The sequence below is a fragment of the Anomaloglossus baeobatrachus genome, chromosome 9 (assembly GCF_048569485.1).
Source record: "Anomaloglossus baeobatrachus isolate aAnoBae1 chromosome 9, aAnoBae1.hap1, whole genome shotgun sequence".
Lineage (NCBI taxonomy): Eukaryota > Metazoa > Chordata > Amphibia > Anura > Aromobatidae > Anomaloglossus > Anomaloglossus baeobatrachus.
This window is the reverse complement of record NC_134361.1, coordinates 25,365,308-25,381,624: the sequence shown is the minus strand read 5'-3', so window position 1 is coordinate 25,381,624 and position 16,317 is coordinate 25,365,308. Positions and strand designations below refer to the sequence as shown.

Sequence of the window (16,317 nt, the reverse complement as noted above, 5' to 3'; positions counted from 1 at the left end):
TTGTGATTTGTCCTAACTTCTTGGGGTAGAGCGTTCCAGAGGGTTGGTGCTATCTCTAAACAGTTGGAGGGCATAATATGCCCTATCCTGACTACACATGTGAACCTTTTCCCTACCAACTCCATCAAATATTTTCTTTCTTTGAAGTATGGAAAAAATTTTTTGACATTTGCTTTGGGGCCCCATGATTTCTATGTACCCCCGAAAGCAATATCCTTTATTACTATGTAGTAACAGGGACTTGCAGTAGGAGCTGTATATAGTGAGTAAGGCTGGTGTGCCAGAGTAAAGTAATACAAAGTTATACGTCTTCAGTTAAGTTACACATATCACCACCCAAAACACATTTGCTATGTGCACATTGCTTATTATCATATTATCGTTTATCATCGGAATGAAATAACATTTCTCTGTTTTTTTCTGGGGTCAGACACTACTACAACAAAAAGCCCAACAACTACAACCATGTCACTTATCACAGAACGCCCAACATCTACAACCTGGCCATCTACTACTGAAGGTATGTAACTTAACTATGAAAACAATCAACCCAAAGCAGCCAAAGCTACCGAGCTGCTTTTCCCATTTGCGTCCTTCCTTGGCTGTGTTGGCAGATCATGTCCACTCTTTAGAACAAACAATGGTGATAATACTATTCATGTCTTCTGTACACAGTAGTGGAGCAATGCTGGTGCCTTCCTGAAAACTGCAGCCCAGAAATGTACTACGGTTATCTCTGTGCTCTTATGCCATGTGAATGTCCGGGTAAGTCAGATTTATCTCATTGTTATGTGAATTATGTGAGATGAGCGAATCTTTTTAATTTCATATTCTCCAGCTTTCACAAATTTTGACGGCAAATTTCATTAATCATGAATTGATTTTCCATGAGTTGAAAGTTCAGTAAAGAATCCAATTGCCCTGAAAAGTCATGACTAATACTATGAGGCCTCCTGGGATATTAATAACACTTTTAAGCTCTTTATTGAAAAAACAACGTTAGTGAAGTCAACATGAGGTTTCCATAGTATTGAAAGTTCTGTAAGTATCCAATTGCTCTGAAAAGTCATGTCTAAAGGGTGCTTTACACACTGCAACATCGCTAGAGATCTCATTAGCGATGTGACACGCCAGATCGCATCTGCGATTTGCTGAGATGGCACATAGGTCGTTTTTGTAGCGCCGGTCACATGTGCGATCTCGGCAGATCGCATCTGTGATCTGGCGTGTCACATCCCTAATGAGATCGCTAGCGATGTCGCAGCGTGTAAAGCACCCTTAACACTATGAGGCCTCCTGAGATTGTACCAACACTTTTAAGCTCTTTATTGAAAAAACAACGTTAGTAAAGTCAACATGACGTTTCCATCGTATACATGCCTATGGGTACATGGATGGTAACTATTCTTCCCTGCTGTGCTGTCACACACGATCTGTATAGTTTCTTCAGTGTTTCATGGCTTCGTCTCTCTATCTCTTTGACTGAACTGAAAACTGCGACATTCCCTCACAATCCAGATTCACAAGAACATGTTGTTGCATTTCCTACTTCTGCTTTTATGCTGGCTATTATAGCCCCTCCTGAGTGACCATATTATACCATGTGATGTGATATCTGTAAGATATAGGGAAACTTACCCAGCCTTGCTCGAGGTCTTCTGATTTTTCTCTGGCCGATGCAAACTTCTGCAGATATGTATTACAGTCATCTCTATCCTCTAATAACTGTGAATGTCCACGTCAGTAGAATTTGCCTCAAATATTATTTATCTGTTTTTATTTAAGGCAGAATTTTACAACTTACGTGCAGTATTGGATCTAGATATGTGCAATTTTCTGCTCTGATTCAGGTCTTTGGTGACATCACTAAGGTTGTGATTGTGTTAAAAGTTGACTTGCTCTATGTTACAAATGTCACTGTCCACATCACATATACTACGTGCCCAATCACCACCACTACATTCTCCCCTTATTTAGGAACAATTTAACCTTTTTCTTTGTATTTTTCTTTTTTTATTCCAGAGCCAATCAGTTCAACTACACAAAACCCAACAGCTACAACCATAACAGCTCCTAGTGAAGGTGTGTTACTCAACTTACTAAACTTCTCAGAGGGGTGTGATTCTTCAGCCTCGCTGTCTGGCTTCTTTCCAATTGAAGAGGTTCTCAACCAGAAATGTTTATTTTCAAAGACCAAATAAATGCTGCCTGAACTACCTGGATTTATTACATTCTCTTCTTTGTTAGGAATAGTCTAACTATTTTTCTTTGTCTGAATCTTTTTTGTTCCAGGGCCAAACAGTACCACCACTAAACCATATCCAACTACCACCAGCATGCCACCTACAACCAGAAAACACCCAGTTACAACCAAGACTACATCTACTACACAACGCCCAACACCTACAGCCATAACACCTACTACTGAAGGTGCGTTACTCAATTTACTAAACTTATCAGAGGATTTTGATTCTTTAGTCTCACTGTCTCGTTTGTTTCCAAAGAATGCGTTATGTGTTGCCACCATCCCCTTTCATTATGTACTAATGTCTGCCTTTCCGTGCTAATGTCCTTCATCCTGGGCTCCTTCCTGGTATATATGTCCCGCATCCTGGGCCTCATCTAGGTGTATATGTTGTCCATGCTGGGCTTCTTCCAGTTATATACAGAATGTTCTACATCCGGGGCACAATCCTCTTATATATGTCTGCAATCTTGTATATCTATCCCCCGTACTTGTCCCTTTCCAGTTATATCTGTCCCCCATCCTGAGCCCCGTACTGCTATATATACAGTGCTGTGCAAATTAATTGGGACAAAGCAAAAAAACACATTTTTGAATATTTAATAATAAAATGTTATAATCAACTGTTACATACCAATTTTAGTAAGAAATATGTCCTCCTTTAGCCAATAAGAGATTTTCGATGCGCTTTGGCAATGATTCTACCAAGTTGTTGCCTAAATTCTTCAATTCTTTATCATGGTACCACACTTGTATGGCGCTGTTTATCATGCGTTCTTTGGTTGTACGTCTCTTCACAATGCTCCACAAATTTTCTATAGGATGTAAGTCTGGTGAATTGCCAGGCCAGCACTGTTATTTAATTTTCTTCCAGGAATTTCTTCACGCACTTGGAATTGTGGCATGGAGCCAATCTTGTTGGAATGTCCCTTCAAATTTACGCATGAATGGCACAATGAAACGTTTTGAAACGTCTATGTATTTGGATGAATTCATCATACTATCATTAGGAAATAAGCTCCATGCACCATCAGCTGTAAAAAAGCCCCAAAACATCTGTTTTTGAGGGTGGTTTACAGTTTGTTGAATATGATCGGTTCGCAATGGTTCATTTTTGCTTCTTCTAACAACACTTGCTTTGTACCCTGGAACAAAAAGATGGGTTTAATTTTTGAAAATTACCTTTTTCCACTGGCAAGTTGGCCAAGATTTATATTTTTTTGCCCATGCGAGTCGTTTTGTCTTCATTGGAGATGTCAGAAGTTGTTTCTTTACTGGCTTTGTTGCCCTCCGACCAACTTCCAGAAGCCTGCGCCGTACAATGGAATCGCTAATATCAATACCTGCAGAAAACAAGTGTCTTTGGAGGTCTTTACTTGTTTTTCTTTCATTAATTTTACTATTTCTGATAAATGTTTTATCAGTTCTTGGTGTAGTTTTCCTTTTTCTTCCACATTTCCTTTTTCAAAGCAGTTAAAACTGTTTTGAATCACCGACTGGTAACCAGCTTACTATTGTACTTAAAAAATGCTTTGTCCCAATTAATTTGCACAGCACTGTATGTATACACAGTGGGGAAAAAAGTATTCAGTCAGCCACCAATTGTGCACTTTCTCCTCCTTATAAAGATGAGATTTGCCTGTAATTGACATCAGAGGTGACCACAACTATGAGAGACAGGATGAGAAAACAAATCCAGAAAAAATCACCGAGTCTGATTTGGCAAGATTTTTTTTTGCAAATTATGGTGTAAAATAAGTATTTAGTCATCTAAAAACATGCAAGATTCCTGGCTCTTACAGACCTGTAACTTCTTCAAGAGGCTCCTCTGTCCTCCACTCATTACCTGTAGTAATGGCACCTATTTGAACTTGTTATCAGTATAAAAGACAATTACTGCTTATTTCAATTTTCTTGTATTCCTGTATCTGTGTGAAAAGTTCCATTAGGATTACATCCCCTAGAGGTGAAATACTGTGTCTCCTTTACAAATAATATGAAATGAGATGTTAAGCTCAGCTTATGTAATAAATGTATAATAAAGGTAAACACTATACAAAAATAATGACTCTATATCATAAACTTGTGAAATAGATCCCTCTGCGTGTAATGACTCTATATAATATATGTTTTTCACGTTTTGTCTTGAATTACTGAAATAAATTAACTTTTTGAGGATATTCTAATTTATTGAGATGCACTTGTATTATGCATTCAGATGTTCGGCTCAGCTTATGTAAAAAATGTATAATAAAGGTAAACACTATACAAAAATAATATTGATAACAATCGTGTGTTCTTAACACAATGCAGACAAGAAACACTGCTGGTGTCTTCCTAAACACTGCGATCCAAGAATGCACAACTACCACCCTGATAGATGCCCCCTCATCCCGTGTGACTGTCCCCGTAAGTAATATTCACCCCAGTATTGCCTCATACAAATATTCACTTTCTTATTAACCTTACTGTATATTAAATATGCATTAACTCCTTAAGGACAAAACCTATTTCAGCCTATATGTCATTTCATTTTAATCTTCGCCTTTTAAGAGTAATACCTTTTCTTTATCTCTCTGCTTTAGGAGGGTTTATACTTTCTTGGACCGATTAATTTTTTTAATTTTCGTTTGTTCCATTTTTGTAATAGTTATAACTTGTTAATTTACGTTTATTAAATCTTTTTGTGGGGATGAAAAAAACATTGTTTTTTGCATTTTTTAATTATGTTCCAAGATTAGGGCGATTATAACAACGACAAATATTTAAAGCTTTTTAGGTTTTCTAATTTTTGCAGAGAAATAACACATTTAATGGAAAAAAAATAGTTTTTATGTCATATAAATCCAAAGCCATCTATTTTTTTTTTTTTACAGCCGATGTAACCATAAGTGGGCTAGGTTTTTTTGCGTTTTGTTTTTACAGGATGAGCCATATTTTTGATATTTGCGATCCAATGAATTATTCCTATACGTAAATCAGCTGTTTAGATCTCTGGGCCGGACATAGATCCCCGAGAATCTGCCTCCAGAGCTTATTTTAAATGAAAAGGGGCATTACCAATGTGAGACATGTAATGACTGACAGTCTGCTCTCACATTGGTAATGCCCCCTCTTATTAACAATAACCTCTGGAGGCAGATTATTGGGGAGATCTATGTCCAACCAATAGATTTTAAGAGCTCCTCTACATATAAAAAAAAATATGGTTGTGACCCACATGTCAATACAGACGGCTCAAGAAGTCCTCTCTTCTATCTCTAAACAGTTGGAGGGCATAATATGCCCTATGCTGACTACACAAATGCACCTTGTCCCTACCAACTCCATCAAATATTTTCTTTCTTTGCGGTATGGTAAAATTTTGCTTTGGGGCCCCATGATTTCTATGTAGCCCCCTGGTCATCTCCTTTATTACTATGTAATAACAGGGACTTGCAGTAGGAGCTGTATATAGTGAGTAAGGCTGTTGTGCGAGAATCAAGTAATACGAAGTTATACATCTTCATTTAAGTTAGACATATCACCACCCAAAACACATTTGCTATGTGCACATTGCTTATTATCATATTATCGTTTCAACGGAATGAAATAACATTTCTGTTTTTTTGGGGGATCAGACACTACTACAAAGAGTCCAACAACTACAACCATGTCACCTACCACAGAACAACCAACAACTATAACCATGTCACCTACCACAGAACAACCAACAACTACAACCATGTCATCTACCACAGAACAACCAACAACTACAACCATGTCACCTACCACAGAACAACCAACAACTACAACCATGTCACCTACCACAGAACAACCAACAACTACAACCATGTCACCTACCACAGAACAACCAACAACTACAACCATGTCACCTACTACTGAAGGTACGTAACTTATCTTGGGAGCAATAATAAGAAAATGGAAGACATGTAACACCACTGTTAATTTCCCTCGATCTGGGGCTCCACACAAGATCTCACCTTGTGTGCTCAAAATGATCACAAGAACGGGGAGCAAAAATCCCAGAGCCACAAGGGGAAAGTTAGTGAATGACCTGCATAGAGCTGGAACCACCGTAGCAAAGGCTACCATCAGTAACACACTACACCGCCAAGGACTCAGATCCTGCAGTGCCAGACGTGTTCCCCTGCTTAAGCCAGTACATGTCCGGGCCTGTCTGAAGTTTGCTAGAGAGCATTTGTATTATCCAGAAGAGTATTGGGAGAATGTCATATGGTCTGATGAAACCAAAGTAGAACTGTTTGGCAGAAACACAACTTGTCGTGTTGGAAAACGACAGAATGCTGAGTTGCATCCAAAGAACACCATGCCTCCTGTGAAACATGGGGGTGGCAATAAGGACAGGACCTATTTTGAGCGTTCAAGATGCAGCACTTTTTTTCCTTTAAGGATAACTAATCTATGAAAATTTATTTTTCTATCCAGATCCCTTTTTTTAATATAATACGCACCACTGGATTGCACAAGTGAAAATCCCACCAATATTCTATCTTATTAGAAAACCCCACGTTTTTTCTCTATGGATTACTGCTTATTTCAATTTTCTTATATTCCTGTATCTGTGTGAAAAGTTCCATTAGGATTACATCCCCTAGAGGTGAAATATTGTGTCTCCTTTACAAATAATATGAAATTAGATGTTAGGCTCAGCTTATGTAATAAATGTATAATAAAAGTAAACACTATACAAAAATAATGTTGATAACAATCGTGTGTTCTTAACACAATGCAGAAAAGAAACACTGCTGGTGTCTTCCTAAACACTGCGATCCAAGAATGCACAACTACAACCATGATAGATGCCCCCTCATCCCGTGTGACTGTCCACGTAAGTAATATTCACCCCAGTATTGCCTCATACAAATATTCACTTTCTTTTTAAACTTACTGCATATTAGATATGGATTAACCCCATAGGGAGAAAAACTATTTCAGCCTATGTGTCATTTCATTTTAGTCTTCGCCTTTTAAGAGTAATAACTTTTTTTATCTCTCTGCTTTAGGCCTGTGCCACACATCCGTGCCTCCGGCACGTGTTTGTCATTTTTTACACGTACCGGCGGCACGGAGACACTTTAACCAATGCTACCCTATTGTAGCAGGCACACACACGTAAAACCACACGGAACGTGTGTCCGTGTGCGTTTGTACGTGTGTGCGATTTTCAAAGCGCTGACATGTCAGTGTTTTCTCCGGCAGCACGGGTGTTACACGGCCCGCACCCGTACCACACGGGTGTAGTGTGGATGCGGTCCCGTGTGACACGCGCCGGAGTAAACACACATGTCAGGGAAAAAAATAAAAAACATTAACTCACCTTCTCCAGCCCTCCTGTCTCTGCCGCTGCTGCCTCTTGCTGCCGACCGCCGCTCATTATTCTCATAGAATATTCACTTCACTGCCTGGCAGCAGCAGCAGCGGGGAGACGGGAGGGCTGGAGACCGAGGATCAGCACCACGGACAGCAGCGCGGACAGCAGGAAGGACCAGGTGAGTATAATAATTACTGATTCTACGTGTGCTATCGCGGATAGCACACGTAGAACACACGTGTCACGCACGTACCAGAGACACGTACTTACCTGCACACAACACGCAGGGAAAATACGTGTCTCTCGGCACGTGCGTGAAATTCACGTGAGTGTGGCAGAGGCCTTAGGAGGGTTTATGCTTTTGTTGGACTAATTTATTTTTTTTATTTTTCGTTTGTTCCATTTTTGTAATATATACAACTTGTTACCGTATTTTTCGGACTATAAGACGCACCCTGGTTTTAGAGGAGGAAAATTGGAAAATAAAATTTTAAGCAAAAAATGTAGTCATGACACACTTATGGGGCGATGATCTGCTGCTGACACTGTTATGGGGTAATGTCCTGCTCATATACTCTCCAGCCTGCTCATATACTCCCCAGCCTGCTCATATACTCCCCATGCTGCTCATATACCCCCATCCTGCTATATACCCTCATCCTGCTCATATACTCTCCATGCTGCTCATAATATACCCCTATCCTGCTATATACCCTCTTCCTGCTCATATACTCCCCATGCTGCTCATAATATACCCTAATCCTGCTATATACCCTCAAGCTGCTCATATACTCCCCATGCTGCTCATATACTCCCTATGCTGCTCATATACCCTCATCCTGCTCATATACTCCCCATGCTGCTCATAATATACCCTAATCCTGCTATATACCCTCATGCTGCTCATATACTCCCCATGCTGCTCATAATATACCCTAATCCTGCTATATACCCTCATGCTGCTCATATACTCTCCATGCTGCTCATATACTCCCCATGCGGCTCATATACTCCCCATGCTGCTCATATACCCCCATCCTGCTATATACCCTCATCCTGCTCATATACTCTCCATGCTGCTCATAATATACCCCTATCCTGTTATATGCCCTCATCCTGGTGTATGGCCGCATCCTGTGGCACATAAAAAAAAATAAACGTTCATACTCACCTTACCTCACCTCACTCCCTGCAGCACCGCTCCTCTTACCGTCTATGTCAGTGGCAGCGCCGCTGAGTGGAGCCGTCCCCGTTCCCCTGCAGCATCGCGATGTCCTCCAGTGGTCTGTGCCGGCAGCTGTGTGTGGACACGTGCGCACAGCGATGATGTCATCGCTGTGCGCGCCGCTAGTCTCCAGCAAGTCAGCTGACCGGCACAGGCAGGAGATCGCGATGCTGCAGGGGAACGGTGAGTAATGTGTACTGATTCACTGCCCCCCACACTGATGATGACGCACGGGAGGCAGTGAATACAGCCGCACATGATCACTCCAGGCTGCAGTTGCCAGGGGTGATCATGCGGGCCGACTGTTTATCCCTGCCCATCACCCCGCCCACCTGTCAGTGCCGGGTTCAACGCTGAGAGATGGGCGGGAGGATGGGCGTGCATATTAAATGAGCGGGTCCACGTGGTCACGGCAGGCTGCTACAGCCTGCTCGTGCCCCCGATGACCCGCTCCACCGCAGCACCCTCATTCCCCGCAACCACAGTCAGACCATAAGACGCACTCCCCACTTTCCCCCAACGTTTGGGGGAAAAAAGTGCGTCTTATGGTCCGAAAAATACGGTAATTTACTTTCCTTAAATTTTTTTTGTGGAGGATGAAAAAAACTGAAATTTTTCCATTGTTTTTTGCATTTTTAAAATATGTTCCAAGATTAGTGCGATTATAACAACGACAAACATCTAAAGCTTTTGGGTTTTCCTATTTTTGCAGAGTAATAACATATTTAACGGATAAAAATAGTTTTATGTCCTATAAATCTAAAGCCATCTATATTTTTTTCAGGCGATGTAGCCGTATGTGGGCTGTTTTTTTTTTATTTGTTTTTACAGGATGAGCCGTATTCTTGATATTTGTGATCCGATGAATTTTTCCTATATGTATATCAGCTGTTTAGATCTCTGGGCCGGACATAGATCTCCCCGAGAATCTGCCTCTAGAGCTTATTGTGAATGAAAAGGGGCATTACCACTGTGAGACATGTAATGACTGACAGTCTGCTCTCACATTGGTAATGCCCCCTCTTATTAACAATAACCTCTGGAGGCAGATTATTGGGGAGATCTATGTCCAACCAATAGATTTTAAGAGCTCCTCTATATATAAAGAAAATGTGGTTGTGACCCACATGTCAATACAGATGGCTCAAGAAGTTCTCTCTTCTATCTCTAAAGAGTTGGAGGGCATAATATGCCCTATGCTGACTACACAAATGCACCTTTTCCCTATCAACTCCATCAAATATTTTCTTTCTTTAAGGCATGATAAAATTTTGACTTTTGGTTTGGGGCCCCATGATTTCTATGTACCCCACTAGCCATCTCCTTTATTACTCTGTAACAACAGGGACTTGCAGTAGGAGCTGTATATAGTGAGTAAGGCTGTTGTGCCAGAATCAAGGGATACAAAGTTATACGTCTTCAACTAGGTTAGGCATATCACCGCCCAAAACACATTTGCTATGTGCACATTGCTTATTATTATATTATCGTTTATTTTTGGAATGAAATAACATTACTCTGTTTTTTTTTCTGGGGTCAGACACTACTACTACAAAAAGCCCAACAACTACAACCATGTCACTTACCACAGAACAACCAACAACTACAACCATGTCACCTACCACAGAACGCCCAACAACTACAACCATGTCACCTACCACAGAACGCCCAACAACTACAACCATGTCACCTACCACAGAACGCCCAACAACTACAACCATGTCACCTACCACAGAACGCCCAACAACTACAACCATGTCACCTACCACAGAACAACCAACAACTACAACCATGTCACCTACCACAGAACGCCCAACAACTACAACCATGTCACCTACCACAGAACAACCAACAACTACAACCATGTCACCTACCACAGAACGCCCAACAACTACAACCATGTCACCTACCACAGAACAACCAACAACTACAACCATGTCACCTACCACAGAACAACCAACAACTACAACCATGTCACCTACCACAGAACGCCCAACAACTACAACCATGTCACCTACCACTGAAGGTATGTAACTTATCTTATGAAAAAAATCAACCCAAAGCAGCCAAAACTACCGACCTGCTTTTCCCATTTGCGTCCTTCCTTGGCTGTGTTGGCAGATCATTTCCACTCTTTAGAAAGAACAATGGTGATTATACTTTTCATGTCTTCTGTACATAGTAGTGGAGCAATGCTGGTGCCTTCCTGAAAACTGCAGCCCAGAAATGTACTACGGTTATCTCTGTGCTCTTATACCATGTGAATGTCCGGGTAAGTCAGATTTATCTCATTGTTATGTGAATTGTGTGAGATGAGCGAATCTCTTTAATTTAATATTCTCCAGCTTTCACAAATTTTGACGGCAAATTTCATTAATCATGAATTGATTTTCCATGAGTTGAAAGTTCTGTAAAGAATCCAATTGCCCTGAAAAGTCATGACTAACACTATGAGGCCTCCTGGGATCCTACCAACAATTTTAAGCTCTTTATTGAAAAAACAACGTTAGTAAAGTCAACATGATGTTTTCATAGTATACATGCCTATGGGTACATGGATGGTAACTATTCTTCCCTGCTGTGCTGTCACACACGATCTGTATAGCTTCTTCAGTGTTTCATGGCTTCGTCTATCTCTTTGACTGAACTGCAAACTGCGACATCCCCTCACAATCCAGATTCACAAGAACATGTTGCTGCATTTCCTACTTCTGCTTTTATGCTGGCTATTATAGCCCCTCCTGAGTGACCATATTATACCATGTGATGTGATATCTGTAAGATATGGGGACACTTACCCAGCCTTGCTCGAGGTCTTCTGATTTTTCCCTGGCCGATGCAATCTTCTGCAGATATGTATTACTGTTATATATATATATCCTCTAATAACTGTGAATGTCCACATAAGTAGAATTTGCCTCAAATACTATTTATCTGTTATCATTTAAGGCAGAATTTTACAACTTATGTGCAGTATTGGATCTAGATATGTGCAATTATCTGCTCTGATTCAGGTCTTTGGTGACGTTACTAAGGTTGTGTTTGTGTTAAAAGTTGACTTGCTCTATGTTACAAATGTCACTGTCCACATCACACATACTACGTGCCCAATCACCACCACTACATTCTCCTCTTATTTACTAACAATTTAACCGATTTCTTTGTATTTTTTTTTTTTATTCCAGAGCCAATCAGTTCAACTACACAACGTTCAACAGCTACAACCATAACACCTCCTACTGAAGGTGCGTTACTCACCTTGCTAGACTTATCAGAGGGGTGTGATCCTTCAGCCTCGCTGTCTGGCTTCTTTCCAATTGAAGAGGTTCTCAACCATAAATTTCATTTCCAAAGACCAAATAAATGCTGCCTGAAATACCTGGATTTATTACATTCTCTTTTTTGTTAGGAAAAGTTTAACTATTTTTCTTTGTCTGACGTTGTTTTTTTTTGTTCCAGAACCAAACAGTACCACTACTACTACTCCACATCCAACAACTACCACCATGCCACCTATAACCACAAAACACCCAATTACTGTAACCAAGACTCCCAGTGCTACACAACACTCAACAACTACAAAAATAACATCTACTACTGAAGGTGCGTTACTCAATTTACTAAACTCGTCAGAGGATTTTGATTTTGTAACCTCACCGTCCGGCTTCTTTCCAACCAAAACAATGGGTTACGCGTTCCCCCCTTCCTTTCATTATTAGTCACAAAAGAAGGGGAAAAGCTGGACCTCATTATTTATTCATCGGGTCACTCCCCAATAACCACTGAAAACCTGAAACAGAAACCTCTGAGAGTTTTTCTGACCCATACATATACATAGAACAATTATCAAAAGTGCTCCAACCGTTTTATAAATAAATTTATTTTATTGTCACAATAGTACAAAAAACAGTTTATAGCATTATAATTAATCCTGAACAAAAATTCAGCAAAACATATTAAGGTAAAAATCCAAAAGAGAAACCAGGGCAAGAAGTGTGGACACGAATAAAAAGCCCAGGAATGGGAGAGGACACGGGACGATAGAGCAATCACTGACCCAGTCAAATAATGGGCAGGAAAATATCCACGTATAATATCGTTGCTGGAGTGCAAGCTAAGGTGACTATGTGCATATCAAGAGAAAATCAGAGCTATTCAGCGAGTGGACACTAGATGGGCCCCCGAAGAAGATTCATCTCGAAACGGACGTTACGTTGGGCGAGGGAGGGGACCCGGTACGTGAGCCTCACAACATACTGACATGGGTAAGCCTGGAGTACTTTGCTGCAATAAAATATTCAGCGCCGGTGCACATTAACGTGTTATTTATGCTTGAGCGCCATCTAGTGTCCACTCGCTGAATAGCTCTGATTTTCTCTTGATATGCACATAGTCACCTTAGCTTGCACTCCAGCAACGATATTATACGTGGATATTTTCCTGCCCATTATTTGACTGGGTCAGTGATTGCTCTATCGTCCCGTGTCCTCTCCCATTCCTGGGCTTTTTATTCGTGTCCACACTTCTTGCCCTGGTTTCTCTTTTGGATTTTTACCTTAATATGTTTTGCTGAATTTTTGTTCAGGATTAATTATAATGCTATAAACTGTTTTTCTTTATCGTTCCTTATGGGAGACCCAAACCATGGGTGTATAGCTTCTGCCTCCGGAGGACACACAAAGTACTACACTCAAACGTGTAGCTCCTCCCTCCGGGCTATATACACCCCCTGGATGACAATCTACCCAGTTCAATGCTTTGTGTTTCAGGAGGATCACACACACTTGCTTTTTCTGATATTTTTTTTTCATTTTTATTTTAATTTTAAAGATTTGGAAGAAAAGCGGGTCCAGTCTGGACTCCCGGCATGTCCCTTCACACCCCACTCTGTTGGCGGTGCTGTTAAGGTTGACTTTATAAGGCTGGAGCCTTTACATGCCGCGCTCCTTCACATCCTCTGAGAGGCTCTGGGTTGAAGTGGGAGCCGTCACGGTCCTCTCTGCTTGCAGGAGACCGGTCTCCATCCACAGCCCTGTCTGGTTCCTGCTGGAAGGAGCGTTAACCCCCACTCAGGGACTGGCCCTGCGTCTCAAAAGCTAAGTATTGAGACGTTTTTCAGGGGTCCCGGGTACTTTTATTAGGGGGGCAGTATGTGTTTTATCGTTACTGTAAATTCCGGCCGGTTCTGGGGGTTTCCCCTGAGAACCGCGCCGAAGGTGCCTGCTCGTCGGCCGCATTTTAAAATCTAGGCCCCGGCTTCAGTTTGGGCCTAGTTTCGGTTTCGGCTTCTCTGCATGTTTTGCATACAGCGCCGCCCACCGCCCGACCAGCAGAGGGGAGGGCACTCCTCTCTGGGGAGATGTTCCCTCCCCTGTATCTCTCCCTGTATCTCTCTGCCCTCCGTTTTTCCCGCTCTGGGGCTTATACACGCCCCCCCTCCTTCGCCCAGCGCCATTTTCTCAGCGTTCTTACACTGGAAGGCGCTGGATGCTGCAGCTGCATACTGTTAGGAAGGCTGACGCTTCACTGGGGCTTTGAGCTGTGGAATCCGGAGGGCACACAGAGAGCGGGCTGGTAAGCCACAACCTTCGGTTGTGGACTTTTTATTACACTCTTAGGGCATTCTACAGGAGTGTATTCTTGCTGCAGAGCTTCCACCTCAGCAGCATGTCTGTCACCCGAAGCAAGGCTGCAAACATGTACACTATATGCACTGCATGTAAGCTCATTCTGCCAGAGCCAAGCACATACCCACATTGTGATGCCTGTGCTAACATGGTTGTGTCTCAGCCTGGAGCCTCCTCAGGGGTCCCTCCGGCTGCTCCGGCCCCGGTGGCTGAACCCCCGGCTTGGGTAGCTTCCTTTTCACAAGCTATTTCCCAGTCTTTTGCTGACTCCATGGGGCAGCTGTCCCGGACTCTGCTGACCATGCATCAGCCCCCTTCTCAGGGTGCCTCTGCTACTCCCAGCTCTGCAGAGCTCTCAGAGCAGGTCCTAGGACCCCGTCCCCCTAAACGGAGACGCAGGGACCCTTCTCCTTCCTCTTCCCACGGCTCTGATTCACGTGCCGAGGTGCAGGGCGAGGAGGATTCGTTTACTGTGGGCTCAGACGCTTCCTCTATGTACCCCATTGACTTGTCTGAGGGTGATGCGGATGTTAGTGACTTGATTGCGTCCATTAACTCCGTACTGAACCTCAACCCACAAGAGTCAGAGGAACAACCCTCTCTGGTAGAAATACACCAGTTTACCTCACCTAAGAGAGCTAGGAGTATGTTTTTTAACCACTCCAGCTTTCACACCACTGTTACTAAGCCCAGGGCCTGTCCTGACAAACGTTTTCCGAAGCGTAGTTCAGATGACCGTTTTCCTTTTCCACCAGAGGTGGTTCAGGAATGGGCCCAGTCCCCAAAGGTAGACCCTCCGGTGTCCAGAATCTCAGCCCGCACAGTCGTAGCTGTGGCTGATGGCACTTCTCTTAAGGATCCCACTGACCGCCAGGTTGACCTTCTGGCCAAGTCTATATATGAGGCGGCAGGAGCCTCGTTCTCCCCGTCTTTTGCGGCAGTGTGGGCTCTTAAGGCAGTCTCTGCCTCTCTGGCGGAGATACATTCCCTCTCCAGGGACTCTATTCCTGAGACGGATGCCTTAACTTATCAAGCTTCGGCTTTTGCATCCTACGCCATGTCTGCCATCCTGGAGGCTTCTCACCGCACGGCGGTGGCCTCCGCTAACTCCCTCGCGATCCGCAGGATCTTGTGGCTTCGAGAGTGGAAAGCAGACGCTTCCTCTAAGAAGTACCTTGCGAGTCTCCCTTTTGCTGGGTCCCGGCTGTTTGGGGAACAGCTGGATGACATAATTAAGGAAGCTACTGGCGGGAAGAGTACTTCCTTGCCACAAACTAAAGCCAAGAAACCTGTCCAGGGCAGAAACCAATCGAGGTTTCGTTCCTTTCGTTCCTCTAACTGGTCATCCTCTAAGCCCTCGACCTCGTCCACTACCGCAGCCAAGGATCGTAAATCCAACTGGCGCGCAAAGCCGCGTCCTCAAAAGACCGGAGGAGCCGCTGCCACTAAGGCAGCCTCCTCGTGACTATCTGGCTGCGCCAGCAACGTCCTTGGTCGGTGGCAGGCATTCCCACTTTGGCGACGTGTGGTTTCAACACGTCTCCGATCAGTGGGTGCGGGATATCATCTCCCACGGCTACAGGATAGAATTTTCTTCCAGCCCGCCAAACAGATTTTTTCTGTCCACCCCCCCCTGCTCCAAAGCCGCCGCCTTCTCTCAGGCCGTGGCATCCCTGCAGGCCAACGGTGTAATTGTTCCGGTTCCCGCCCGGGAACGGTTCAGCGGTTTCTGCTCAAACCTCTTTCTAGTCCCCAAAAAGGACGGTTCCTTCCGGCCCATCCTGGATCTCAAGCTTCTCAACAAGCATGTTCAGGTGCGGCACTTTCGCATGGAATCTCTGAGATCGGTCATTGCCTCAATGACCCAAGGAGATTTTCTGGCATC

At 43.0% G+C, this 16,317-nt stretch overlaps 1 protein-coding gene across 43 annotated transcripts in view; it reads left to right on the top strand.

The window, feature by feature from the left end:
• The window catches only part of LOC142250958 (uncharacterized), a 345,599-nt gene that overhangs the window by 179,910 nt on the left and 149,372 nt on the right, over nt 1-16,317 (top strand). For 37 of the 43 annotated variants that reach the window (XM_075323314.1, XM_075323336.1, XM_075323323.1 and 34 more), the window contains 10 exons: nt 431-520; nt 676-765; nt 2,023-2,082; nt 2,293-2,430; nt 4,559-4,654; nt 5,866-6,132; nt 7,002-7,097; nt 10,988-11,077; nt 11,991-12,050; nt 12,265-12,408. In XM_075323314.1, the coding sequence (XP_075179429.1) occupies nt 431-520; nt 676-765; nt 2,023-2,082; nt 2,293-2,430; nt 4,559-4,654; nt 5,866-6,132; nt 7,002-7,097; nt 10,988-11,077; nt 11,991-12,050; nt 12,265-12,408 (1,131 nt within the window). The remainder of the gene's footprint in view (nt 1-430; nt 521-675; nt 766-2,022; nt 2,083-2,292; nt 2,431-4,558; nt 4,655-5,865; nt 6,133-7,001; nt 7,098-10,987; nt 11,078-11,990; nt 12,051-12,264; nt 12,409-16,317) is intronic. The other 6 variants (XM_075323319.1, XM_075323339.1, XM_075323335.1 and 3 more) reach the window with 6 other exon arrangements.